This window comes from Tupaia chinensis, unplaced genomic scaffold (assembly GCF_000334495.1).
Source record: "Tupaia chinensis unplaced genomic scaffold, TupChi_1.0 Scaffold000597_1, whole genome shotgun sequence".
Classification (NCBI taxonomy): Eukaryota; Metazoa; Chordata; class Mammalia; order Scandentia; family Tupaiidae; genus Tupaia; species Tupaia belangeri.
The window spans coordinates 3,651,744-3,678,804 of NW_006160114.1; the positions used below are offsets into that span (position 1 = coordinate 3,651,744).

The following is a 27,061-nucleotide window of genomic DNA, read 5'->3' on the forward strand; positions in this document are numbered from 1 at the left end:
AACAAATTAAAAAGAGCACCCATTCTCTGGCAAAAATTTTTAAATAAAGCATATAGTAAATTGAATAAAAGTAATTTATCAGAGAGCTGCACTAGAATAGGATAAGGAAGAAAGTATATTATGGCAGAACTAATGAGTGTGTAGACCCTGATCTCAAGAGAGCAAGGGTCATAAAAATATGGGCGGGTCTATATAATGAAGGAAAATATATTTCAGAGAATTGTGGTGACATGCCAACCATTCTCATTAGTTCACTCCTAGTGAGACACTTCTCTCCCCACCACCAATAACAAAAAAAGGGGTGACAAAAGCAAACTGTTTTGATTTAGAGGATAAGTGCCGATTTAATCACAGAGTAATTAAGTATATGAAGTCAAATAAACTTGAATTCAAACCAGGGCCTTGTTACCACACAAGCTACTTAACTACTTGATCATTTCATCATCTGACAGTACTAGCCAATTCATTGATTTATTGTAAGATTAAATGATGTGTTGTTATAAAGGACAAAATGGAATGCTTTACTCATAAAATGTTGGAGACCAGCAGGTGGCTTAATGGTTTTGTCACTGGACACCCATACAGTTGACACCCAGGGTTCTAGTCCCAGAGTTGGAGGCTTAAAACTCACACCGGGCATGTTTGTGCATGCCCAAAATCCTGAGTGGAGAATGAAGGAGAAGAGATTGCCATGTGGCCATCCCCTCTGGGAACTGGGCATGATTTCTCACTTTCAGTCTCTCTGTCTCTCCAGCAAGCACACAAACCCTTTAGTCAAAAAGTCTCTCTTAAAAACAAAATTCAGTATTTGGTAGCTTTGTAAGGTAAGGATCTATGGTTCCTTTGCTAATTAAATATAGAAGTTGAGAAGCTTTAGTAGCTATGTACATTACTAAGTTCTTTTGTTACAGTCAAGGATTATAGGTTCTCAACTAAAATGATACCTAAGGAACAAAGTGAAGCTCACCCTTTCCCTAATCCAAGGTCGCTTCTGCTATTTACTGCTCAGGCACCTTCTAGAAGTAGCAAGGCCCCAGGAGTAGCTTTCACTTTTGAATCCACTTAAAGGCTTTCTGGGTTATATAACAAACCCCAATTAAACTTTGTGCTTGCATCGTCACAGAACTTTTGGTCCAACAAATCTGTAGGAAGAAATACTTGGAAGATGTGAAGACTTCAGGAAATAGAATGCTATTATACAGATTTTAAAAAATTACAATACCTCTAATGTGCATTTATTTTTTAATTAGGGGAAAGCGCAAACGCAGTCCCCCACTACTACAAATCATGCATTCGAGTTTCCCACATTTGGGGAAATCGCAGGGGTCAGCACACCCGGAGTGCAATGGATAAGCCTCGCCCTGGAAAAACCACCTTCGTGATCACGGTAGCGCCCCTGCCAGCTAAGTTTATTTATTTATTTATTTATTTAAAATGTGCATTTCTGAGGCAGTTGTGAAAGTGGCCTGTGATCGCTTACTCTCTTGTAAATTCAGAGTTTGTTGAATTTCATTATTTTTCTACCTTTTGTTTTGTGTCTATTTTGAATTAAAATTTGTTTCGCCAAAGCAAAGAATGGTCGGGTTCCTCTTTTCCAGGTCAGTTTGAAGACAGGTACTAAAAACGGAGACCAGTACCCTAAGGTACTACCCAATCCTGCAGATGAGGAGCACCTAACAAAGCAGCCAAGGCGGGTCTGTTTTCCAATCAGGGCAACCGGCTCAAAGGCCTCGAACACCTGGGGCCTAAGTGCAGCACCAATGTCCTCTGACACCAAGTATCAGCCTCCTTCACTCCTGCGCGGTTGGGAAAGGAGACATCAGCAACCAAAGGCCACTCCGGAGTTCCTAAATTCGGCCAGATTTGGGCAACGCGCCTGGGAGGACAAAGGCTCTCAGGACAGAACACAGGCCTTCCCAAGGTCACAGGCCGTGTCCGGGGGCGCCCACACAAACGTGAGAACGAGGGAACGCGAGAAGGGGCTTGGAATAGACATGGAGGGGGCAGCCCCGGTGCTGGAGGCTCGGGGGAAATAACGCACGGCAGCTCCGAGTTATATGGTCCGAAACCTACTGACACTGTACCTAACTAAGAACTACCCTCCTCCCACCGGTCCCGACTTCCGGGGCACGCACACGCTGCGTGTTGCGTCACGGCGTCGTCGCGTCAAGTGCCGAGAGCGGGATTTTGGCGCGAACGTCTGAAAGGAGACGGCGGAGGTGGAGCTCCCGGAGCTCGGCGCCTTAGTCCGGTCTGGGGCTGTGGGTCAGCACCGGAAAGGGGTTGAGCGGTCGGATTTGGAAGTGTCGGCGCGGTTTTGGTCAGCCCACTCCAGGCAAGGAAGAGAAGCGGGTCAGTGGTGACTCGGGTAGACACGGGCGTGCCTCCCGCCGTCCCAGGCGACCAGGGTGGCGAGGGGGGGTAGCGCCTCTCCAGCCCGGAGTCTCAGCGGCTTCTGCCGTCCCAGTCTCTGCATCCTCCACCCTTGCCTCACACAAAGGTCCTTGTCCCGGAGCGAAGTTCCTGCAAAGCAGATCCGACCCTCACGCTTTCTGGGGCTCCGCTTTCTAACTCGGGTACCGACGAGCTACTCAGGGTTTGCTTCCCGGATGTCCTGCGCTATAGGTTCGCCCTCGAGCCGGGGGTTTGACAAGCAGGGATCCGCGTGTGCGCAGATTTTGTTTTTCAACAAGCATATTGGAAAATACAGTACTGTACATTTATTTTGTTTTCCTTATGATTTGCATAGTAGCATTTTATCTAGCTTATTTTAAGGGTGCAGTATAGAAATATATATACAAAATATACGTTAATCGATTGTTAATGATATAGGTAAGGCTTACAGTACACTTTCGAAGTGAAGTTTTGGGAGTCAGAAATTATAGGGAATTTTCAACTGGGAATTAGTTTCCCAATCCCGAGTTGTTCAGGGGTCAACTGTAATTTTGAAACACGGTGTTACTTTAACAGAATATTGCTAATTTTTAAAATCTTGTATAGATTCTAAGCACACTATATGTGTGTTTCTTAACCACAAGTAATTGCTATATTCCAAATATTTAGTGTTGGAAATTATCAAATAGTGTTTGTCTCTTACAGAACCCTTCTACAACGGGTGACTAGTAAACATAATTTAAATATTAAAAATTTTTATCTTAAATCTTATTAGCCACTTTTCAGATGCTTAATGTGCCCAATAGTTACTGTGTTACCAAGATTACAGACTGTTCCCTTTCTCACAGAAAGTTCTTTAATTCCTAAAAATAGAGCTGACCATAAAGAGCGTAATTTTACACAACTTTACTAGCACTTCTATTAATATTTTTACCTGAGTCACTTACAAAATGCATTCCCGTGAAGTTTGTTTTGGTATTTTCTTTTGCAGATTTATAGACCAAGCGTTGGAACAATATTGTAGATAAAAATGCCCATTGAATCCAAAGAGAGGCCAACCTTTTTTGAAATTTTTAAGACACAATGCAACCAAGCAGGTATTGACAAATTTTATTTAACTTGATAAATTACAACAAGAAAATGTTTTCATAAAAATAGGTAAAGATGCATGCTTGCTAAAAAGAACCCAATACTTTAATGTTGTTTACACTAAAAACTGTATCTTATGAAGGCATAAATCCAATAAGAACATAAGTATCACCTGCTAACCACATGGTAAGGATAGAATCATTAGTGATAATGAAAAGACTGGCTGGCCCCTTGATTAGCAGTAAAGCATTACTTGCATTTCATCTTTAATAATGGTATTGTATGCACAGGTTGCCAAACTTTCTGGTTTCAGTATTCTTTTATACTCTTAAGAAATCACTGAGAAATCCCAAAGAACTTCTGTTTATATAGTTTGCCATGTTAGAAATTAAAACTAAGAATTTACAAAATATTTCTTAATTCACTTAAAAGAAGTGTATTGCAGGTCAGCTGGTGACATGGTTATGGTGGTTGGATCCCAAAAGGCCCACTGCATGGTTGGTTAAGTTCTGGATCTGGTGGCTTGAGAAAAACATGGGGCACGCATGCATGCAAGCCCAAAATCCCAACAGGACACTGGAGGAGGGATTATGGGTGTAGCCATCCACCTTGAAGGGTATTTTCTTACTGTCCCTCTCTCTTGGACTCTCTGGTGAGTGCATGCACACTATGGCAAACTAAAAATATTTGAAAAATAAAGAAGCTCATTGCATATTATCAACAATAACATGTTTCTCTGAGAAATAACTATATTTTCCAAAAACAAAAAAATGTAGGAATGAAATTGGTTTACAACTTTGCAGTTTTCTTTAATGTCTGTCTAAATAGAAAATAGAATGAGAATCTATTCTCATTCTGTGTGTCTGCATTTAATCTATTGCAGTGTGTTGTTTTGGTAGATGTATATGAAAGAAGTTCATCCTCACAGCTATATAGTTGAAAAAAAAGAATTTTTATAGTCATCAATTACTTGTGGGTATTTTTGTTTTTAGTCTTTTTTATACTTTGAATAGATCTTTTGATTTTTTTTTTTTTCTGAGAATTTTGCTATAGAGCATGCATGCTTACCAGAGAGAAACAGGGAAAATCACCCTCCCCCCTGGGTAGGGATGGCCATGCCATAATCCCTTTTACTCCATTCTCCTGTCAGGATTTTGGGTATATATGTACACATGACTTGTGAATTTCAGGCCTCTGGGTTCGGTACTCGAACAGTCCGCCACATGGAGTCCATCACCTTAACCACTACGCCACCTGCTGGCCCAGTCATCCTATGTTTTAACGTCATGCAGTGATTACTTGGAAGATATTAATATTCTGAGTTTCACAGATTACAAATATTGACATATTACATCAAACAGTTTTTAAAAAATCACATTTATGAGTATCACTGATCTTATCCAAGTAATCTCTTAAGACTAAAAAGATGTCATCCATTGGGAATTTCCCTTGAAGCTCACATGTTATTGGCCACAAACTTGTATTCCTTACAATGGCAAGGTTACATTATGCAGTTGTGGGAAAATATTTACTATATTATCCAAGTTATCAATGGAATAGTTTATCATTTTTTTGCAAATGAAATGTCTATTTATGAAAAAGGCTGTTCAATGAGTGCTTTTCTAGACAATTGTATTTTACTATGCAGAAATACTTCATGCACATTTATTTTTTGTCAGACTGTTTAAAAACACTTGGGGGACAGCAAGTGGTATAGTGATTAAGGGACTGGACTCCTACATGGCCAACTGTGGTTTGAGTCCTAGATCCTGCAACTTAAGACTCACACTGGCATGTGTGTGTATGTGCCCAAAATCTGAGGAGGAGAATGAAGGGGAAGGGACTGTGGCATGGCCATCCTTCCTGGGGGGTGAGGGGGGTGGGGTTCCTCAGAGTCTTTGTCACTCTCCTGTGAGCACATACACCCTATGGCAAAAACCTTAAAAAAAGATATGCTTGGGCCAGGAGGTGGTGTGGTGGTTAAGGTGCAAGATTGCCACATGGCCAACCACGGTTTGAGTCAGGACTTGGTGGCTTGAGAATCATGCCAGGTGTGTTTTTGCATGCTTGAAATTCTTTGAGAAGAATAGAGAAGGGACTGTTGTATGATCATCCTCTTTGGGGGCGATTTCTCACTTTCCTTCTCCAATAAGCACATGCACCCTATGGCAAAAGCCTTTTTAAAAAAAAGAAAGGCTATACTCAAGGGTAGATTTTTTTTCAGTTGTTTTGTTTGTTTGTTAATTTTGCCAGAGAACATGCATGCTCATTAGAGAGTAACAGAAAGGGTAAAGGTGTCTCCAGGAGAAATGATCACACTTCAATTTCTTCTTCATTTCTCCTTCCTTTGGGGATTTTGGGCACGTACACACAAGTGCTCTGCATATTTCTCAAGCTGCTGGGTCTGGGGCCAAAACCACAGGGCCAGTTGTGTAGGATCCAGCTGCTGTAGTCACCACAGAACTGACCCATTAAGATATTGATGTTAAATTGGAGTTATTATTTTTTGTTTTAACAGGGAGATAGTAGTAAGGATTTCAGTGATTGCAAATATACTTTGGTGCTGCTGCCTTAAATTCATACAAGTTTTGCTCACCATTATTTTTGCACCATTAGTACAAATGTAAACATGATGAAAGAGCAGACGATGGCACAGTGTATTATGCAAATGGTTTTGACCTTTTGGACCTCTTGAGACATGCAAACTGCAACTGTGTACGGTAGATAGATCACAATCAAAATTTTGTCATTTCCTTTTAAGAAAATCTTTTTTCATTTATTTCATGAGACAGAGAGAGAAAGACAAATGCAAGCACATTCAACAGAGTCTTATGCTGCCATCTCCCTTCCCCCAGGATCATTGGCACTCGTTTTAGCACATAGCCATGTTGACCAAGGAAACAGACCCTCAATTGAGATTCCATATTGTTTTGGGGCCAGCAAGTGGTGCAGAGGTTAAGGCAGTGGACACTCCCTCATTGCTGTCTATGGTTCAAGTCCCAGACATGGTGGCTTGCTTTCTCACTTTCCCTCTCTGTCACTCTTTGGTAAAATTAAAATAAATGAATGAATAAATAAAATTTAAAAAAAAAGAGAAATTCCATATGGTTTCCAGCATTACAAGTGGTGCAGTGATGCTGTGCCACTGCAATTTGGCCTTCTTTTCTATTTTATTTAAAGGTCTACAAGTTCTTCATGTCCATAGATTAGCCACATATTCTTATGTAGTACTCATAATTTGTATCTATGGCATACATTCTTATCTTGAATAGTTTTTTATTTGAACCGTAAATATTAAGATGGGAAATAAATAAAACCTAATGTTGCTAAATGCTATTTCCTTGTAACTTTTGAGGATGCTTGTTACTATAGATTCATGAGAGAATGGATTAATGATCTTGATTGGTTTATAATACTAAACAAAATATTTAACAAAAGTAATCCATAGTCAAAATTTCAAATTTTCTTTTATTTATTATGATACTTAACTAGTTTATTCACTCATGAATTTTTCTTTGTAATGTGTCTGAAACTATGATATGGTTTTTGTTTTTCTTATAGATTTAGGACCAATAAGCCTTAATTGGTTTGAAGAACTTTCTTTAGAAGCTCCACCTTATAATTTTGAATATGCAGAAGAATCTGAATATAAAATCAGCAGTTTTGAACCAAACCTATTTAAAACACCACAGAGAAAAGCCCCTTATAATCAATTGGCTTCAACTCCAATAATATTCAAAGAGCAAGGTATAACTCTACCACTGCATCAATCTCCTTTCAAAGAAGTAGATAAAAACAGATTAAACTTAGGTAAGTAATGTGATGTGGTAAATAGGAAAAATGTGAACCAAGAATTCAGACAAAACTGTCATTGAGTATTAACATGTGCCACGTTTGACATGCCATATTTAACTTTTTCGACCTCACTTTTACATGCCCTCGAGCATTTAGAAAAGTCTCATTAGAGAGGGATTCTGGATGTTTTGTCAAAATGCTAAAATCCTGATGGAGAATCTTTTGTTTCTGAGTTACACATATGTTTGCTCTTAGTGATTCTGTCTATTCCCTATTACTTGGGAAATGAGAATATAATGAGACATCTTGTTTATGCTCCTACAAGTAGGTATTTGTTTTGTTTTGTTTTGTCTTTAAAATCTATCTCTTTGGGAACCAGCAGTTAGCGTAATGGCTATGTCGCTGGACTCCCACGTAGTCAACCGTGATTCGTGTCCCAGACCCGGTGGCTTAAAACTCACACCGGGCGCGTGTGTGTGCGTGCCCATGATCCCGAGAGGAGAATGGAGGAGAAGGGATTACGGCGTGACCATCCTCCCTGGGGGTGATTTCTCACTTTCTGTCTCTAATGTCGCTCTCTGCCTGTCTGGCGAGCGCAGGTAACCGATAGCGAAAACCTCTCCCCCCAAAAAAAAAAAAAATCTATCTCTTTTATGAGAAAAAGAGAAACATTGGTACTTCTGACAGGGCCCCAGCAAGTCATAGTCCCCAGCTGTGATGAAGGGTATTATAAACCAGGTCAACTGTAGATCTGAACCCAGGGCCTTCCATATGGCTTCAGTATAGTGTAGTGGCTCCTACCACCTGTACTTCTGCAGTTGGGCCTACAAATAGCTTCAGATTAATTAAGTTTTAAGTTTTTTTTTGTTTTTAAGAGAGTTTTTCTATAGGGCATGTGTGCTCACAGAGACAGTGAGAGGGAAAGTGAAAAATCACCCCCTGGGGGAAGGCTATGCCACAGTCCTGTCTCCCCCATTCTCTTCTCAGGATTTTGGACATGCTTTCACATGCTCCTGGTGTGAGTTTCAAGCTGTTGGGTCTGGGATTCAAACCATTGTGAGCCATATAGGAATCCAGGACCTCAATCACTACGCCACCTGCGGGCCTCTGTTTTAACTTTATTTTAATGACATTGATATAGCTTATTTTTCCCAACATTACTCTAGGAACAATTAAAGGAACTCTTTTTTAAGGCATTATTTTTTTCTCTAAGAGTAGTAATAAGTGCTTCATGTTAGTACTTTATGCTTGGAAGACTCATAATGCATTCTAGTACAGAAAATAGGAATATTGAAAAACTGTAAATTGGAGTTGATATTGTTAGAGTCACCTATAGATTTAGGAACTCTCAGATAATAATACTAATTCTAAATAGATGTGTTCAAGTGTTCAGCAAGAATAAAAATATTATGTATTGCTACGTACAATTCACTTTAGCTAATCATCCAATAGGTCAATATTTGTGGAGTATCTGTAGTCTCAGGCATTATTTTAGTTGCTAGGAATACATAAGATAATTAAGATCTCTATCTTCAAGGAATACACAGTCTAATGGGGAAATAGGAATTGTGTATAACTCTTTGCGGAATACATAAAAGGAGTAGGCACTTCATCTCATTTCAAGAACCACAGAAGCTTTTTGGATGAAGTACTTTTTTTTCTTTGAGATTTTTTTTTTTTTTGCCATAGGGCACATGTGCTTGCCAGAGAGACAAGAGAGAGGTAAAGTGAGAAATCACCCTCCCAGGGGGCATGGCCATGCTATAGTCCCTTTACCTCCATTCTCCTGGGATTTTGGGGGGCACACATGTGCCCAGCATGATTTTCAAGCCAGTGAGTCCAGGACTTGAACCATGGTTTTGATCATGTAGGAGTCCAGTACCTTAAATCACCATGCTACCTGCTGTCCTAGAGGAAGTAGTTTTTAAATGGAAGTTTGAGTGAGTTCTTGAGGTTAGAGAGTTTTCCATCAGGATATACAAATAGTTGGGTGCAGCTAGAAAGCAGAGTGGGAAAGAATGGCCTCATAAAAATTAAGTCAAATTGTGAAGGGCCTTGTTACTGTGGACTCTGAATTTGATCTTCAAAGGGTTGGAGCAGAAGAATGATATGGTCAGATTTGGTACCTTGGAATTAAATATCTTTTCCCTTACTCTTATCCTTCATAATGCCATAGTGCTGTGTTTAATAAAATAACATACTACATTTTACTCTATATTCTACTTGTATATATTTCAAAAATTTTCCCCTTCTAGATTATAAACTCCAAGTTTAAAAATGTATCTTGAGGAGCCAGCAGGTGGCAAGGTGGTAAAGGTACTGGACTCCCACAGGGCCTACCATGGTTTAAGTCCCAGACCTTACCACTTGAAAACAATGTCAGGTACATGTGCAGGCATTCCCAAAATCCTGAGAGGAGAATGGAGAAGAGATTGTAGTATGGCCATCTGCCTTGTTGGGGTGATTTCTCACTTTGCCTCTATAGCTCTGTCTGTCTCTGGCAAGTGCATGTGCCCTGTGGCAAAAACCTGAGGGGAAAAACAACAAGCTTTAAGTGGATCACCTAAAGAATCGTGTGAATATTCTATTTTTAATATGGTTGTTGAATGAGAATACATCCCTTTTGGGGGCACTTAGCAAACTGAAAAACTCTTGAGACTGAGGTCCCTATACTTCTTCCCAATATAGAAGAGACTTTTTTTCAGTACTTACAGAAAATGAAAATTAACAACCCAGAGTGTATACATCTTCACTGAATTTTTGTACTGTTTCAGGAAAGGATACTGCCAATAATGAACATAAAAGTTGTTGCACAATGAAGGCTAAAGTGGATCAAGCAAATGGTGTTACCAGTCTACCTCTAAATTCTTGTCTTAGTACAAGGTATGATGAAGCTACTATATTAAATATTTAAATAAAACATTTCTGGGGGTCAGCAGGCGGTGTAATGGTGAAGGCACTGGGCTCCCACATGGCCAACCACAGTTCAAGTGTTTGATTTAGGGGATTGAAAATCATGCTGGGTGCATGTGTGCCCAAACTCTGAGAGGAGAATGGAAGAGAAGGGATTGGGGCGTGGCCATCCCTGCCAAGGGGGGATTTCTCACTTTCCCTTTCTCCCACACAAAAAAAAAGAAACATTTTTTCTAAAACATTTATTTTATGGAAATGAGTCTAATTTTCATGCTAAAAGCTGGTGGAGAATCTTTTTGTTTTTTTTTGTTAGAGATTTTTGCTATAGGGCATGTACGCTCACTGGAGAGACAGAGACAGAGAGACAAAGTGAGAGGTCACCCTCCAGGAGGGTGGCCCCACTACAATTCCTTCTCCTCCAGTCTTTTGGAATTTTGGGCCTGTACGCACACATGTCCAGTGCCACCTGGTCTGGGACTTGAACCTCAATTGACTACATGGGAGTCTAGTGATATAATCATTACACTATCTGCTGATCCTAAGAATATTTCATTTATAAATACTGTTTTAGGTTGAGTCATTTAACAGAATTAATTTTTACATTGGAAGCATTTTGTTTTTCTTATAATGCCAAATTTGGCTCATTTTGACTTTTTAAGTAACAAAGAATATTAATGATGAAAAGCAGTAAGTCCTTGAAATATATCTGTTTACAACAAATTAAGTACTTGGAGAGAAAATGATATAGATTTATATACTATATTTTATAAACTATACAATAAAGAATATAGTATTATAGATTTACTTTGTAATATTTTTTTTCATTGCCAGGATATGCATGTGTTTACCAGAGAAAGAGGGATAGAGCGAGGGAGGGAGAGAGAGACAGAAGACTGTCAAGTGGGCCATGATCATACCACAACCCCTTTTTTCCATTCCATCAGGAATTTGCACATGCATGTACATATACTTAGCATGTTTTTCAGTCCACTGGGGCTGGGATTCTAACTGCAGTCAGGCATGTGGGATCTTGCTTCCAGTGAACAGCATTTGAACACTTTGCTACAAGCCTAGCCCTACTTTGTAAACTTTTTCAGTTCAAAATACAGTTCTGGAAATTGAAATTTGTAAGTACTTTATACATTGTTTTCAATGGGCATTTTAAACTTCACTTAGTAGGTACTTAATTTATCATTTGAGATGTACTTTTAAATACGAAAATATTAAAAAATAATATAATTCAGGCCAGCCCCATGGCCTGGTTGTTAAGGAAGCCAGATCACGCATTGCCAACCATGCAGTTGAATCCTGGCCCCAGCAGCTTAAAAAACACACCAGGCGTATGTGCAAACATGCTCAAAATCCCAACAGGAGGGAGAAATGGAGGAGAAGGGATTTGTAGTATGACCACACCCCATCCCGCTGAGGGGATAGTTTTTCTACTCCCCAACCCTCATATCTATCTCTGCTTCTCTGTCAAGTGCCTGTGCCTGTGGAGGAGAGAAAAGAGGAGGAAAGTAGTATGATTCTAACAATTGATAGTAGTGAGAGGTTTTTTTTTTTTTTTTTTGCTTGTTTGTTTGTTTGTTTTGTTTTGTTTTTAAATAAGATGAACTATGTTTGGTCTCTTTTCCATTTCTCTTATTTTTTGAATAATCTAAAGAACTTATTTTGTTTTGGTTTAGTCCTGCCGTCCTACAACATACACAGGTAACACCACAAAGAGAAAAGCCAGGTATGATTAAAAATGAAAACTTTTTATTCTTAGACTACTAGAAATGTTAATAAAACTAAAATATTGTTTTTCCTTTTTTACCCGTCAGTGGTATGTGGAAGTGTATTTAATACGCCAAAGCTTGTGAAGGTAAATACTCTGCCTGAGATTATTGTATTTTTTTTAAGGAATTATTTTTAACTTTCTTCCTTTCCTTTAATTTGACCAGGGTGGGAGGGTGGGGAGAAAGCAAGCCACCAGGTCCAGGGTTCAAACTACAGTCAGCCATGTGGGAGTCCAGTGCCCTTAACCGCCATGCCACCTGCCGCCCCTTCTGCCTGGTTTACTTTTATGGTATAGTAATTTAGAATTTGACAGGGGTATCATACTTTTGACCTAAGATTTATGGATCTAAGGATTTATGGGTTTATCCCCTAGCATATTGGCACATTATGGATCTATCCCTAGCATATTGCTTCACATTGGCACATGCTTGAATAAATGACAAATGAAAAAAAAAAAAAAGGAGTGAATGAAAAAATATTCTTAATCATCAGTGCATTTCTATGCAACAAACAATTGTCTTTCTTTCCAGGGTCAGACACCAAAACGTATTTCTGAAAGTCTAGGAGCTGAGTTGGATCCTGATATGTCTTGGTCAAGTTCTTTAGCCACACCTCCAACCCTTAGTTCTACTGTGCTCATAGGTAATACTTGCAAATGTATATTATAAAAGAAAAAGTAGATGTAATGTTTCTGCTAAAAGGTAAACATGGGGCCAGCCAGTGGCATGGTGGTTAAGGTGGCTGGATCCCACATAGCTGACTGCAGTTAGAGTTCTGAACCTGGTAGCTTGAAAAACATGCCAGGCATGTATGAGCCCAAAATCCCAAGAGAAGAATGGAGGCAAAGGATTGTGACATGGCCATCCCTCCCAAGAGCACATGTATATAGAAAATTTTTGTAAGAAAAGGAAAATATGGGAACCAGCAGTTAGCGTAATGGCTATGTCGCTGGACTCCCACATAGTCGACCGCGGTTCGCATCCTGGACCCGGTGGCTTAAAACTCACGCCGGGCGCATGTGCGTGTGTGCCCAAGATCCCAAGAGGAGAATGGAGGAGAAGGGATTGCGGCGTGACCATCCCCCCCGGGGGGTGATTTCTCGCTTTCTCTCTGTCTCTCTCTCTCTGGTGAGCGCATGCGCCCTATAGCAAAAACCTCTCCAAAAAAAGAAAAAAGGAAAAAAAAGAAAAGGAAAATATGAAAAGAAAATATTAGATAATGCCATCTGGTGTTAATAGACTAGTGGTGGTTTTTGGTTTTGTTTTTTATTTTCAGTTTGCAAAAGGGTACCTCCATTTATCAAAGAAAGAGAAAGAGGAAGAAAGCACCTTCAATGGGATGTGGCCACTGCAGGTCTTTCTCCATCTTTCCATCCTGTTGGGATATTTGCCATGCCCACACATGTTCCTGGTGTGCTTCTTAAGCCACTAGATCTGTGACTTACAACATGTGTTTAGCCACGTGGCATCCAGCTCCCTTAACCACTAGGCCATAGGCTGGTCCAACTTTTTATTTAATAAACTAAAAAGAATAGAAAAATCAAAGTGTATCACATAGAATTTCCAAATTTAACAAATAAACATACAGAATACCTCCTTAAATTTGAATTTCAGATATAGTACTAATTATTTTGATTATATTATTTCATGGGACATACTTAAAAATTATTTGTTGTTTATCTGAAATTCAGATTTAATGAGGTGTCTTCTCTTTTATCTGGCAACCCTACATATAATTTCTTGTGAAACTCTTTTTACTTATATGTATGGATATGTATGTATGTGTGTACAGAGTTGTAAAGTGTATGTATGTGTATATATATTACATATATAGAGAGTTCAATATTACCATTGATTATACTAAAGTTTGAGTTTAATTTATACCCAAACTAGGGTTTTTTTTTTCATTTTCTTTATTCTAGCAAAAGAATATTCCTTTTTTTTTTAATTTGGCAGTAATTTAACTTTGTTCTTTTGTTACTTAGATAAAATAAAGGTAAAAAGCATTTTGAAAAATAAGTATTCAACATAAAATATGTCTTTAACCCATATTATAGCCTAAATAACTGCTAAAGTCTCCAAGTTCTAGCTTTAAAGTCAAGATCTTGTAGCTTTGGGAACCAGCAGTTAGCGTAATGGCTATGTCGCTGGACTCCCACATAGTCAACCGCGGTTTGCATCCCGGACCCGGTGGCTTAAAACTCACACCGGGCACGTGTGCGTGCGTACCCAAGATCCCGAGAGGAGAAGGGATTGCGGCGTGACCATCCCCCCTGGGGGGTGATTTCTCGCTTTCTGTCTCTATGTCTCTTTCTGTCTGTCTGGCGAGCGCACACACCCTATAGTGAAAATCTCTCCAAAAAAAAAAAAAGTCAAGATCTTGTAGCTTCATCTGATTTTCCAAGTTGCTTGGACAATATTACCATAAAGTCAGGATCACCAAATTATTGGATTACGAGAAAAGTCATGACGTATTTATCTATGCAAAAATGCGTCATGATTTTTCCAACAACCTAATATATTTTCTTCCTACCTGTGAGTAGAACTGAGGAAGTGAGTATAGCTTATGCCATATGTTGCTTGACTGTTCTAATAACTATACTTGGATTTGTTTGAAATATCTAATTGAATAGTGTATGTGCTTTTCAATGTCTGACTTAAAAAAATAATAAAAATACTCAAGTTTTTGCATTAATTTTAATGTCTGCTATGTAATTCAGTACAGATAAGTTGAATTTTTTATTTTACAGTCAGAGATGAGGAAACATCCGAAACTGTATTTCCTAAAGATACTTCTGCTGTAAGTAAATGTGACAAATTGACTATATTGTTGAGATTGCTTATAATTTTAGAATGCATTGATACTTATCTTCTATTTTCATTTCCTAATGGATCTAAGCTGTTAAGAAACATCTCTGAACTTGACTCTAGATGTGATTATCTTTGATTTCCTGTGAAACTATGCAATTTTTCTGTTTAAAAGAGTTGTATGTGTGCATTGAGTTTTTATACAAGTGATTTTAAACTATAACTTTTGCAGATTTTGAAAAGCTATTTTTCTAACCATGATGAAAGTCTGAAGAAAAATGATAGGTTTATCCCTTCTGTGAAAGACAATGAAAACAAAAGTCAAAGAGAAACTGGAAGTCACGGTAAGTCCTTCTGTTTAAGTAAACTACCTTTTCTTTTTTAAAAGAGAGATTTTTGCTATGGGACCAGGAGCTGGCCAGAGACAGTGAGAAAATGAGAAATCAACCCTGGGGGAAGACCATGCCACAGTCTATTCTCATCTTCATATTTTGGGCACACACACACACCCATCAAGACTTTTAAGTCACCAGGTCCAGGACTCAGACTGCGTAAGCCATGTGGAAGTCCAGTGCTTTAACCACTATGCAATTTACTGGCCCTAAAATACTGATTTTAATTGACATCATTGAAATATTGCTCCTCTTTCCTTAAAGATAAAAATGTTGCTTCTTTTTGCTTGACTACTAAAGTGGTATTTTTATGTCAGGATATTGAGCATAGAAACAAACCTGATTTAGAAGGTAGCATTTAAACATCAACTAGATAGTACTACTTTAATAATAAAAATAGCATATATTAATTCATAATTCAGCATGTTAAAGGCTATTGTGAATGCCATCTATCTACCTATTTATTTTTTGCCAGTCACACTTTTTGTTTTTCTGGTAAAGCCTGATTCCAATGACCAGTACTAGTTAATATGTTATTTTGGCACAAAAACGGGAAAAAAATCTGTTACTCAGAATTTTCAGAGGGCTGACCATATAGTGTATTCATTAAGAGCTGTGTATTGGGAGCTAGATCCCACATGCCAATCATGGTTCAAATCCCAGCGCTAGCATCTTGAAAAACACACTTATGCGTGCATGCCCAAAATCTTGACAGGAAAGAAAAATGGAAGAATTGCAGTGTGGCCACACCCCATTGGAGGGAGGATTTTCTCTCTCTTTCTCTGTCTTTGCTTCCTTCAGTTATCTTCCCTTCCTCCTTCTCTCTCTCACATGCATGCATCTACATGCCCCCTAGCAATACCAATGTCTTCTTTTTTTTCTTTTTTTGGAGAGGTTTTTGCTATATGGCATGTGCACTTGCCAGAAAGACAGAGAGACAGAAAGCGAGAAATTGCCCTCTTGGGGGATGGCCATGCTGCAATCCCTTCTCCTCCGTTCTCCTCTCGTGATCTTGGGCATGCAGGCACACGCGCCCAGCGTGAGTTTAAGCTACCGGGTCCAGAACTCGAACCACAGTCAGCTACATGGGAGTCCAGCAATATATCCATTACGCTAACTGCTGGTTCCATGAATTTCTTCTTTTAAGTTGCTTTTACCTTAGGGCACATGTATTCCTCAGAGGGGAGAGAGACAGACAGACATAGTGAGAGGGAAAGTGAGAAATCATCTCCCAAGGGTGATGGCCATACCACAATTCTTTCTCCATTCTCCTGAGATTTTGGGCATGCACGTATGCACAGCCAGTGTGAATATCAAGCTACCCGGTCTGGGACTCAAACTGATCAGCCATGTAGGAGTTCAGCAGTGTAACTGTTATATCATCTTCTGGTCTCCTGGTAGTACCAATTTCTTAAATTTTTTTCAAAAGATAAAAATAGTATCTATTGGGACCAGGAGATGGTGTAATGATTACATCACTGGACTCCCATGTAGTTGTCCATGGTTTGATTCCCGGGCCTGGCGGCTTAAAACTCAAGCTGGGTGCATGTGTGTGCATGCCTAGAATCCCAAGAGGAGAATGGAGGTGAAGGGATTGCTCTGTGGCCATCCCCACTCTGGGTGGTGGTGTGGGGGGGTGATTTCTTGCTTTCTGTCTCTCCAGCAAGCACACATGCCCTATAGCAAAAACCTAAGGAAAAAAAAAATACTTAATACTTCTAAATAACAAAATAGGAAATCCTTTTTTTCATATTAGAAAGTAAATATGGCATGTTGGCCTGATAGTTAAGGGTGCTGGACTCTTACATGGCTGACCACAGTTCTAGTCCTGAACCTGGTGGCTTGCTCTCTCACTTTCCCTCTCTCTCTCTCTTTCTCTCTCTCTCTCTGTCCCTCTCTGGTCAAAATTAAAAAAGAGAGAAAGTTAAATAAAATCTTTTTTTTAAAAAGAAAAATATGGGTATAAATATACCACAAGTTACTTAGTCATGTCTTTTGTATATTGCATTTTTCTTAGTATGTGTGTTATGTTTGTATAAGTGTATATGATGGAATGTCTTTATTCATAAACAAGTTTGTCTTACCACTTATGTATATATAGACATATAAAATCAGATTATACTCTCATTGTATGCTAACAGATTGATTTGGACCATCTGGTTTAATGGGTCTTAGATTAAACTATATATAGTAAGATTAGGTGACTTTTAATTTCGTAGACCTGGTAAAGATTATTAGGGATTAGAGTACATTGGAATCAGGCCTTACCAGAAAAATAGAAGGATGACAAGCTAAAAATAAATAAGTAGATAGACAGCATTCACAATAGCCTTTTGAATGCTGAATTATGAATTAATATATTCTATTTTATGATTAAAATTGTGAGAATAATATAATTTATGTGTTTGTATTAATATGCTTCTGTTTTTGAGTAGGGCTGGAGAAGATATTGGATAATTCATTTAGTGAAGTAAATTACAGCAAAGACCACTTTGAAGAGTCAATGACAAAAATCCTAGAAGATGAAGTACATGACACAGTTGCAGATATTTCTGAAGAAGATAGTTTTTCATTATGTTTTTCTAAGTATAGAACAGGAAACCTACAAAAAGTAAGAACTGGCAAGACTAGGAAAAAAATTCTTCCTGAAACAAAAACTCATGAATGTGAAGAAGCTAAAAAACAAAGGAACGAAAATATATATTCATTTACATCCAAAATGGAACCCACTGACAGTGCCCCATTAGATGCAAATGTAACAAATCAGAAGCCCCTTGGGAGTGGAAGTGACAAGATCTCCAAGGAAGTCTTACTATCTTCAGCCTCTGAATGGTCTCAGCTAAAGATTTCAGAACTGAATAGAACCCAGATAGAGAAAATATCCCTACTGCATAGTTCTTCTTGTGACCAAAATAATTCAGAAAAAGATCTAATAAACATAGAGAAAGAGTGCATTAACTTTAGTACTTCAGAGAATTCTTTGCCACATATTTCAAGTCTGCCAAAATCAGAGAAGATACTAAATGAGGAAACAGTGGCAAATAAAGATACAAGGCAGTATCTTGAATCTCATGGAGACTCTCTTCTTGCAGTAGGGCAGGCAAGATCTGGAACTGTGATAACATCTCCACTCCAGGGTATCAAAAAGTCCATATTCAGGATAAGAGAGTCACCTGAAGAAACTTTCAGTACTGTTTTTACAGATGATATGACCAATTCAAATTTTAAGGAAACTGAAGCTTCTGAAAGTGGATTACAAAAATACACTGTTTGCTCTCAGAAAGAGGATTCTTTATGTCCAAGTTCAATTAATGAAAGCTGGCCAGTCACTGCCACACATACTTCTGTAAGTTTGAAGAGTACAGGTTTAATATCTACTTTAAAAAAGAAAACAAAAAAGTTTATTTATGCTATAAAGGATGAAGCATCTTATCAAGGAAAAATAATACAGAAAGACCAACAGTCAGAACTAACTAATAGTCCAACTCACTATGAAGCAAATGCTTTTGAAACGTCACTTAAAATTGCTGATTCAGGTACCTAAATGTAGTTTATATTTAAAACTATAATACATTTAGTTTTATGGATGATTATTGTGGGGACACGTTTAGAAAACAGACCTGAGGTGTGGGGACATGCTCTTAGCAAACACCACCTGTCCTTTGGGCTTTGGCAGAACCTTGTAACTTGTCCTTTCTTGACCCTCACTGCAGACAGAGCAAAGGGTGGAAATTGCTAGGGGCGTTCCAAAAGACACATCTGATGGAGTTCAAGAAACATCTTGACCCCAATTAGCAAAGTCCAGTCCCTGTTCTGCATCTGAAAGGTTCTTTAGCTTTCTCTGGGTGTGGTGGTGCACTCCTGGAGAAGTTCTTTAGCCTTCCTTCCCCACACCTACAGCTAGACCAAGAGATACACCTGGCCCAGTATGACTAAGCCCTTGTAGATTTGTTATCTGCCTCTTATTGTCTGTAACCTTGCAACAGATCTATGAAGTGTCCTGAAGTATACATGAGTAATGTTTCCTTATACTATAAATAAACATGGCCAGTTTGTCTAGGGGGCTCAAGCTGTGACACAAGTTGCTTGGGCTACCTAGGCTCAGGCTGCCTATGTCCACCACTTCTCTGTCTTTCTGTCTCATTCTTTTCGATTCCCCGGTCCTCTCAAAATGAAGGGCTTCGTATTTCTCTTCATCACCAGCCGCTAAATCGTGATTCAGCTAGAGTCAAGCCCTGGGGCAGATGCCAACAGTTATAAGTTCTCTCATTTTAAAATGTGCATTTCTTTAACCTTTTAAAAACAAACTTCTTGCTTTGCTTCTGTAGTTTGTTCTAATTGCTTATGAAATACCTTATCTTGTGTTTAGTCTTGGGCAGTTTCTTTGTGCATTGTTGTTTAAGCCTTTGATTACCAGTGTTAAGAATCATTTCATTCAAACCTGCTATGTCAGTTTACACAGAGAAAATGTATATGTGTAAAAATGTCACTCAGAAATAGCTTTTGATTCTAAATTAGGTAGCTTGGCTACCTAATTATTGCTTTAATTTTAAAAGTTAATTATATGAAAATTGGACAACTCTATATGGTGCTGTTTACTATATGTTTTCTCTAAAGCATATTATATATATATTTATACACACACACATATATACATATATATATATAATAATATGGGGAAAAAAAGGTCATTACTAGTTAAATTTAATGTAAGCCAGTTCTAAAAACTTTGTTGTCATTATTACATAGCTTTCTTAAGTATTTAGGGACCACTTAGAGTTACTGCTGTATCTGTGGATCTCCAATGTATGGGTAGTGAAACTCAATTTTCTTTTAGTAATAGTTCACTTCTCAGTAGCTACCTTGTAAGTTTAAAAAGTTATTTTATCTTCCTATGAGAAGATTTTAGTAGATGGTAATGGTTATATGAAATAATAGGGCTGGTGGGGACTATTTTCAATTTTGGGTTAAATTTCCAGTGAAAAATATTTGATGCTGTATGTATCATGGTTAAAACCAGTGAAACAGCTAATACATAGTAGTGGTCACTAATTAAAATTAACATTGCTTTGGGACCAGCAGTTAGCTAATGGCTATGTTGCTGAACTCTAGTCAACTGTGGTTTGAGTCCTAGACCCAGTGGCTTAAACTCACGCCAGGCGCATGTGCATGCATGCCCAAGATCCCGAGAGGAGAATGGAGGAGAAGGGATTGTGGCATGGCCATCCCCCCGGGGGTGATTTCTTGCTTTCTGTCTCTCTGTCTCTCTCTGCCTTTCTGGCAAGGGCATGTGCCCAATAGCAAAAACCTCTCAAAAAAAAAAAATTTAACATTGCTTTGTTAGTAGGAAACTTGTAAGATTGAGAAAATTAACTAGCAGAGCAATTTAATTCACTTATTGAGATTAGGTCACCTTTCAGTCCATGTATAGACCCTGTTTTTTAAAATTGGTGGGATTTTTTTGTTTTTGTTCTTTAATATGAAAGAATTAACTGAAGGAAATAAATGCTTTCCTAATTCTTTTCTTCTGCCTTGCTTTTCTGTCTCTTACCAGAATTAGAAAAGAATTTTTCCACTTTTAATTTTCAGTAAAAGTTACCTTAAGTTTTGAGACCAGCAGTTAGCGTAATGGCTTTGTCGTTGGACTCCCATGTAGTTGACTGCGGTTCGCATCCTGGACCTAGTGGCTTAAACTCAGGCCAGGTGCGTGTGCGTGCGTGCCCAAGATCCTAAGAGGAGAATGGAGGAGAAGGGATTGCGGCATGGCCATCCCCCCTGGGGGGGTGATTTCTCGCTTTCTATCTCTCTCTCTCTCTCTGGCGAACACACACGCCCTATAGCAAAAACCTCTAAAAAAAAAAAAAAAAAGTTACCTTAAGTTTTATTCCTTGAGCTACTTATATTGATTGAATTGATGCATACATACACACATAAAATAAATAAATATAAATAAAACTAATTACTTAGGCCCTATTTACTTTTAGCTAGAAAATATAATAACTAAAATTAGGATATTTAGAATTTTCATTCTTGCATTTCATATCATTCTTGTTTTAAATACTACCTTTTTAACTTAGTGAAAAATAGTTTGTGAATGTGGTTAATTGTACTTTAATATTATTTTGTCATTTTGTGTTTTATGTTTAGGTTTATTGCCTTCTGCGAAAAGAAACTGTTTACAGGATGATTCTGAAGAACCAACTTTGTCTGTAGTCAACTCTTTTGGGACAATGCTCATGAAATTTTCCATTAATAAAAACAGTTCTTCTAATAATCCAATAATATTTCATGATCTTGATTGTAAAAAAGCAAAAAATAATAAGGAAAAACTGCAGTCATTTATAGCCCCAGAAGCTGATTACCTGTCATGTCTGCTGGAAAGACAATCTAAAGATGATCCAAAAAGCCAAGAAGTTTCAGATATAAAAGAAAAGGTTTTGGCTACAACATGTCACCCTACAGTGTATCATTCAGAAGTTGAACATAGTGGTACTCATTTTCAATTCCAAAAAAGCGTTTTATATGACCATGATAATACCAATCCTCTTACTTTGACTCCCAGTTCTGAGGATCCTCTGTCAAACACAGTTGTGATTTCTAGAGAAAAAGAATCATGTAAAATGTCAGAAAAACTAAAATATAAGAAATGCGAAGCCAGTTTTGAATTAACCAAAAATATGCCAGTGGGAAAGACTGAAGAAATGTGTGCTTTAAATGAAAATTCTGAGGAAGCTGAGCTGTTGCCACCTAAAAAATACATACCAATAGTACCACCCTCAGTGAAGATGCAATTCAACCAAAATATAATTCTAACAATTGGAAAAGCCCAAAAAGAGAATATTCTAAGGTCAGAAATAACTGGCAGTCTAAACTCTGAAGAACTTTTCCCAGACAATGAGAATTCTGTCTTTCAAGTAACTAAAGGAAGAAATAATCCTGTTTTAGGAAATACTGAGGAACTTCATGAGGTAGACCTAAGTTATATAAAAGAACCCATTCTCCAGAGCTCTGCCATGGTAACATGTACAGATACAGATGACAAACAACCAGCCCAAATTTTGATTACAAAAGATTTGGACTCGTCAGATACAGTCTGTGGTCTTATAGGGGAAAATAATGTAAAGCAGAACCAAAAAATGACTTTAGGTGAAGATTTAAAATCAGACATCTTGGATGTAGATCTGAAATCAAATAGAAAGAATGATTACATGGACAAATGGTCAGGACTCTTAGACCCAGTTTCAAATCACAGTTTTGGAGGTAGCTTCAGAACTGCTGCTAATAAAGAAATAAAACTCTCTGAACATAATGTTACGAAAAGCAAAATGCTCTTCAAAGATATTGAAGAACAGTATCCTACTAGTTTAGCTTGTGTTGAAATTGTTAGTACCTCATTAGAAAACCAAAGGAAACTAAGCAAACCTTATGCATTTGAATCACAGTCAATTAATGCTGTATCTGCATGTGTTTCTGGATATGAAAATAGTCACACAACTGTTCAGAAGTCTTTAAAGCAAGATTTTAGTTCAAACCATACTTTAACACCTAGCCAAAGGGCAGAAATTACAGAACTTTCTACTATATTAGAAGAATCAGGAAGTCAGTTTGAATTTACACAGTTCAGAAAACCAAGCCATGTACTACAGAATAATATATTTGAACTGCCTGAAAACCAGATGACTGTGTTAAGTGCCACTTCTGAGGAATGTGAAGATGTTGATCTTCATCTCACAATTAATGACCCATCTGTCACTCAGATAGATAGTAGGAAATTTGAAGATACTGTTAAACAAAAATTTTCTTCCTTATTGAAAAACAACTGTAACAAAAGTGTTTCTCATTATTTAACAGATAAAAATGAAGTGGAGTTTAGAGGGTTTTATTCTGCTCTTGGCACAAAACTGAATGTTTCTAGTGAAGCTCTGAAAAAAGCTATGAAACTCTTCAGTGACATTGAGAATATTAGTGAGAAAACATCTGCAGAAATAGATTCAAGAAGCTTCTCTTCACGTAAATGCTATGATCCTGTTGTTTCAGTGTCTAAGATAGAAAATTCTAACAGTACTAATCATTTAATTGAGAAAAATAATAAATACCAACTAATGTTACAAAATAATCCTCAAGTGACTACTGGCAATTTTGTTGAAGAAAATACTGAAAATTATAAGAGAAATACAGAAAATAAAGATAGCAAATATACTGGAGCTAATAGAAATACTTGTAACTTAGGAGAATCTGATAGCAGTGATTCAGATAAAAATAATACAGTTCATAAAGATAAAAATGATGTGGCAAGTGCTGATCAGCACAACATATGTCTTAAATTATCAAACCAGGTTATAAAGGAGGGAAACTCACAAAGTAAGGAGAGTTTGTCAGATTTAACTTGTTTGGAAGTTGTAAAAGCTAAAGAGATATGTCATGTTAATACTTCAAATATAGGACAGTTAACTGCTAGTAAAATGGAACAAAATATAAAAGATTTTGAAATTTTTGATATATCCTTTCAGACAGCAAGTGGGAAAAATATCAGAGTCTCCAAAGAATCACAGAATAAAGTTGTAAACTTCTTTGATCAAAAACCAGAAGAAGAACTGAATAGCTGTTCTTTGAATTCTAAATTAATTTCTGGCATAAATAAGAACAAAATGGACATTTCAAATCATGAGGAAATAGACTTGGTTAAAAACGAAACACTGAAAAAAGGTATCCTAGTTGATACTAGAAATCCATTGCTGACTCTTCAACAACAACCAAAGTGTGAAACTGAAATGATCAAAGAACCTACCCTGTTGAGTTTTCTTACAGCTAGTGGTAAAAAGGTAAAAATTGCGAAAGAATCTCTGGACAAAGTGAAAAATCTTTTTGATGAAAAAGAACTAGATAATAGTGAGATTATCAGTTTTTGCCATGAAAGGGCAAAGACCCTAAAGGATAAAGATGTCTATAAAGAAGGGCCTGAAATAACATGTGAGACAACTGTCCCAAAGCATGAAGAAATACAGAATTCTCTGGATGATAATGAGAAGAACCTTGTTTTTAATGAGACTGCAGTTTTGCCCAGGCTCCTAAGTGATCATTTATACGGACAGACTGAAAACTGCAAAACAGCAAACACTAGCTCTTTGGAAGTTAAAGTACATGAAACTGTAGAAAAAGAAACAGTAAATATACCTACAACTTGTTATACAAAACAGCCCCCTTATTCAACCATGGAAAATTCAGCTTTAGCGTTTTACACAGGACATGGTAGAAAAATTTCTGTGAGTCAGATGTCACTAAATGAAGCAAAAAAATGGCTCAGAGAAGGAGAATTGGATGATCAACCTGAAAAAATAAGTACTGCTGAGGTTATATGTATAAAGGAATGCCCTGAGACTTATGTGGGAAAGCTTTCACATGAAAATAGCTCGAACAATATTATAGCTGAAAGTGAAAAAAAACATCTGTCTAAAAGGCAAGGTTTAACTTATTTATATAACAGCATGTCTAACAGCTACTCATACCGTTCTGATTTTTGTCATTCTGATGAATTATATAATGATTCAGGATATCTCTCAAAAAGTAATATTGGTTCAGGTATTGAGGCAGTAATGAAGGATGTCAAAGACAAGATAAACACTAGTATTTCTGAGGTAATGTCCACTGTAGGAGAAACAAACACATACTCACAAACCGTTAATGAAGATACTTGTGTTCAAAAACTGACTGACTCTTCACTATGCAAAAATAAAAATGCAACTACTAAATTGGCCATATCAGATTCAAATAATTTTGAGGTTGGGCCACCTGCATTTAGTACAGCCAGTGGTAAAATTGTCTGTGTTTCACATGAAATGATAAAAAAAGTAAAAGAGATATTTTCAGACAACTGCAGTAAGATACTTAAGCAAAACACTGAGAATGACTCAGGTTCATGCCAAGCTTGTGGTGATTCAGAGAATATTTTTCCTAATGCTATAGATGATGAAAGTAGTATGTGTTCACATAAAATTTTTGTTGACATCCAAAGTGAGGTTTTACAACCTAACGAAAGTAAATCTGGATTGGAGAAAGTTTCTGAAATGTCATCTTGTCATGTTGGTTTGAAAACTTCAGATAAATGTAAATTTAATATAGAGAAGCTTCCTGAGTCAGTCCCTTTTACAAATGCTTGTGGGATTTTTAGCACAGCAAGTGGAAAATCCATACATGTATCAGATGTTTCATTACAAAAAGCAAGACAGGTGTTTTCTGAGATAGAAGATAATGCCAAAAATAATGAACATTTAGATCAGTTCACAAGAGAAGAAAATACTATGACACATACTCCCCAGAATGTATTATCACCCAAAAAAGGCTTTTCATATAATAAGATAAATTCATCTGCTTTCTGTGGATTTAGTACAGCAAGTGGAAAACGGGTTGCAGTTTCAGAAAGTGCCTTACACAAAGTCAAGGGAATGTTAGAGGAATTTGATTTAATCAGAACTGAATGTAGTCTTCATAATTTACCTATATCCAGTCAAGATGTATCAAAAGTACTTCCTCTTTCTTGGGTTGATAAAAGAATCCCAGAACACTCTGAAAACTCTAAAATGGAGAAAGCCTACAATAAAAAATTTATTTTATCAAGTAACTATAATACTGAAAATGGATCCTTAGAAAACAGTCATGCCACGTATCTCTCTCAATTTAAGCATGACACAGAACAGTTGGTATTAGAAAACAAAGTATCACTGGTTGAGGACATTCATCTTTTGGGGAAAGAAGCTTTACCTAAAAGCATAAAAATGGAAATTGGTACAACTGAAACTTTTTGTAGTCCTAAGAAAACAAACATGGAAGTTTGTTCTACTTACTCTAAAGATCAAGAAAACTGTTTTGAAACTGAAGCTGTAGAGATTACCAAAGCTTTTATGGAAGATGGAGAGTTGATGGATTTTGAACCCACAGATCATGCCAAACGCTCTTTTTTTACATGCCAAAAATATGAGGAAATAGATTTGTTAAATTCAAGAATTAGAAAAAGAAGAGGTACCCTTGTTACAGTTGGTAAGTGTACCTTTTTGTTTGCCATTCACTTTTAAAAGTGTTCAGTCCTTATCTGGGTAGTCTAGTGATCAGAGTGTCAAACTGAGTGTATGGTTGACTTATTTGACTGTACATCTCTGAGACTGTATACCGGAAAGTTATGTTTTGAGAATCTCAATCTATTTTTAGTGATTATTAATATAGTTATAATTGAGAAATTAATGTTGAAAGTTTGGGTTTCTCTAGAAAAATTGAAATTTTTTATGTTATAATAAGGCTAACTTATTAACTGTTCTCATGTAGCGGAAGTTCAAACTCCTGCTCTTAATGAACTTTTAAAATTTTGTTTCTAGTTATACCACTTCGTTGGTGTAGTATGTATTACTGAATAAACATGCCTAATCTGAAACTTTGAAATCGAAGGTGCTGCGAAATCTGAAACTTTTTGAGCACTGACATATCATAAGTGGAAAATTGCACACCTGAATTCCTATGATAGGCCACAGTTGAAACACTGCAATATAGAAATATTAACAAAATTATCTTCAGGCTATGTGTATAAAGTGTGTATGAAACATAAATGAATGTCATGTTTATACTAGAGTTTCATCCCTAAGAGATCTCATTATGTATGTATAAATACATAATGAAATTTTGTGGAGTTTTTTATTGTCAGTATACCTACAGTTAAAGAGTGCCAGATTATTTTTTTATCATAATCTTCTTTATATTACATTGGATTACATATAACTTTACAGCGTATTACATTGCTTTTTCAAAAGGGAATGCCATGCATGTCAGTCAATAACAGAGACATTAATCTCCCTGCTTCATCATTCAATAACTTTTCTATGTTTTTCCCAATCATTATTATTATCA

The 27,061-nt window shown here is 37.2% G+C and overlaps 1 protein-coding gene and 1 non-coding gene across 2 annotated transcripts in view; one reads left to right on the forward strand and one right to left on the reverse strand.

Annotated features, from left to right (window-relative positions):
• Positions 1-1,247: 1,247 nt before the first annotated feature.
• Positions 1,248-1,411, reverse strand: LOC114009661 (U1 spliceosomal RNA). The gene has a single exon (XR_003551047.1). It is a non-coding gene; the product is annotated as a U1 spliceosomal RNA (small nuclear RNA).
• An 809-nt stretch (positions 1,412-2,220) lies between these two features.
• BRCA2 (BRCA2 DNA repair associated) overlaps positions 2,221-27,061 on the forward strand; it is a 95,300-nt gene continuing 70,459 nt past the window's right edge. The window contains 11 exon segments of the mRNA XM_006158439.3: positions 2,221-2,352; positions 3,386-3,491; positions 7,045-7,293; positions 10,053-10,161; positions 11,877-11,926; positions 12,015-12,055; positions 12,501-12,612; positions 14,720-14,769; positions 15,010-15,121; positions 17,605-18,705; positions 21,317-26,203. Of these exon segments, the coding sequence (XP_006158501.1) occupies positions 3,425-3,491; positions 7,045-7,293; positions 10,053-10,161; positions 11,877-11,926; positions 12,015-12,055; positions 12,501-12,612; positions 14,720-14,769; positions 15,010-15,121; positions 17,605-18,705; positions 21,317-26,203 (6,778 nt within the window). The 5' untranslated portion in view covers positions 2,221-2,352; positions 3,386-3,424.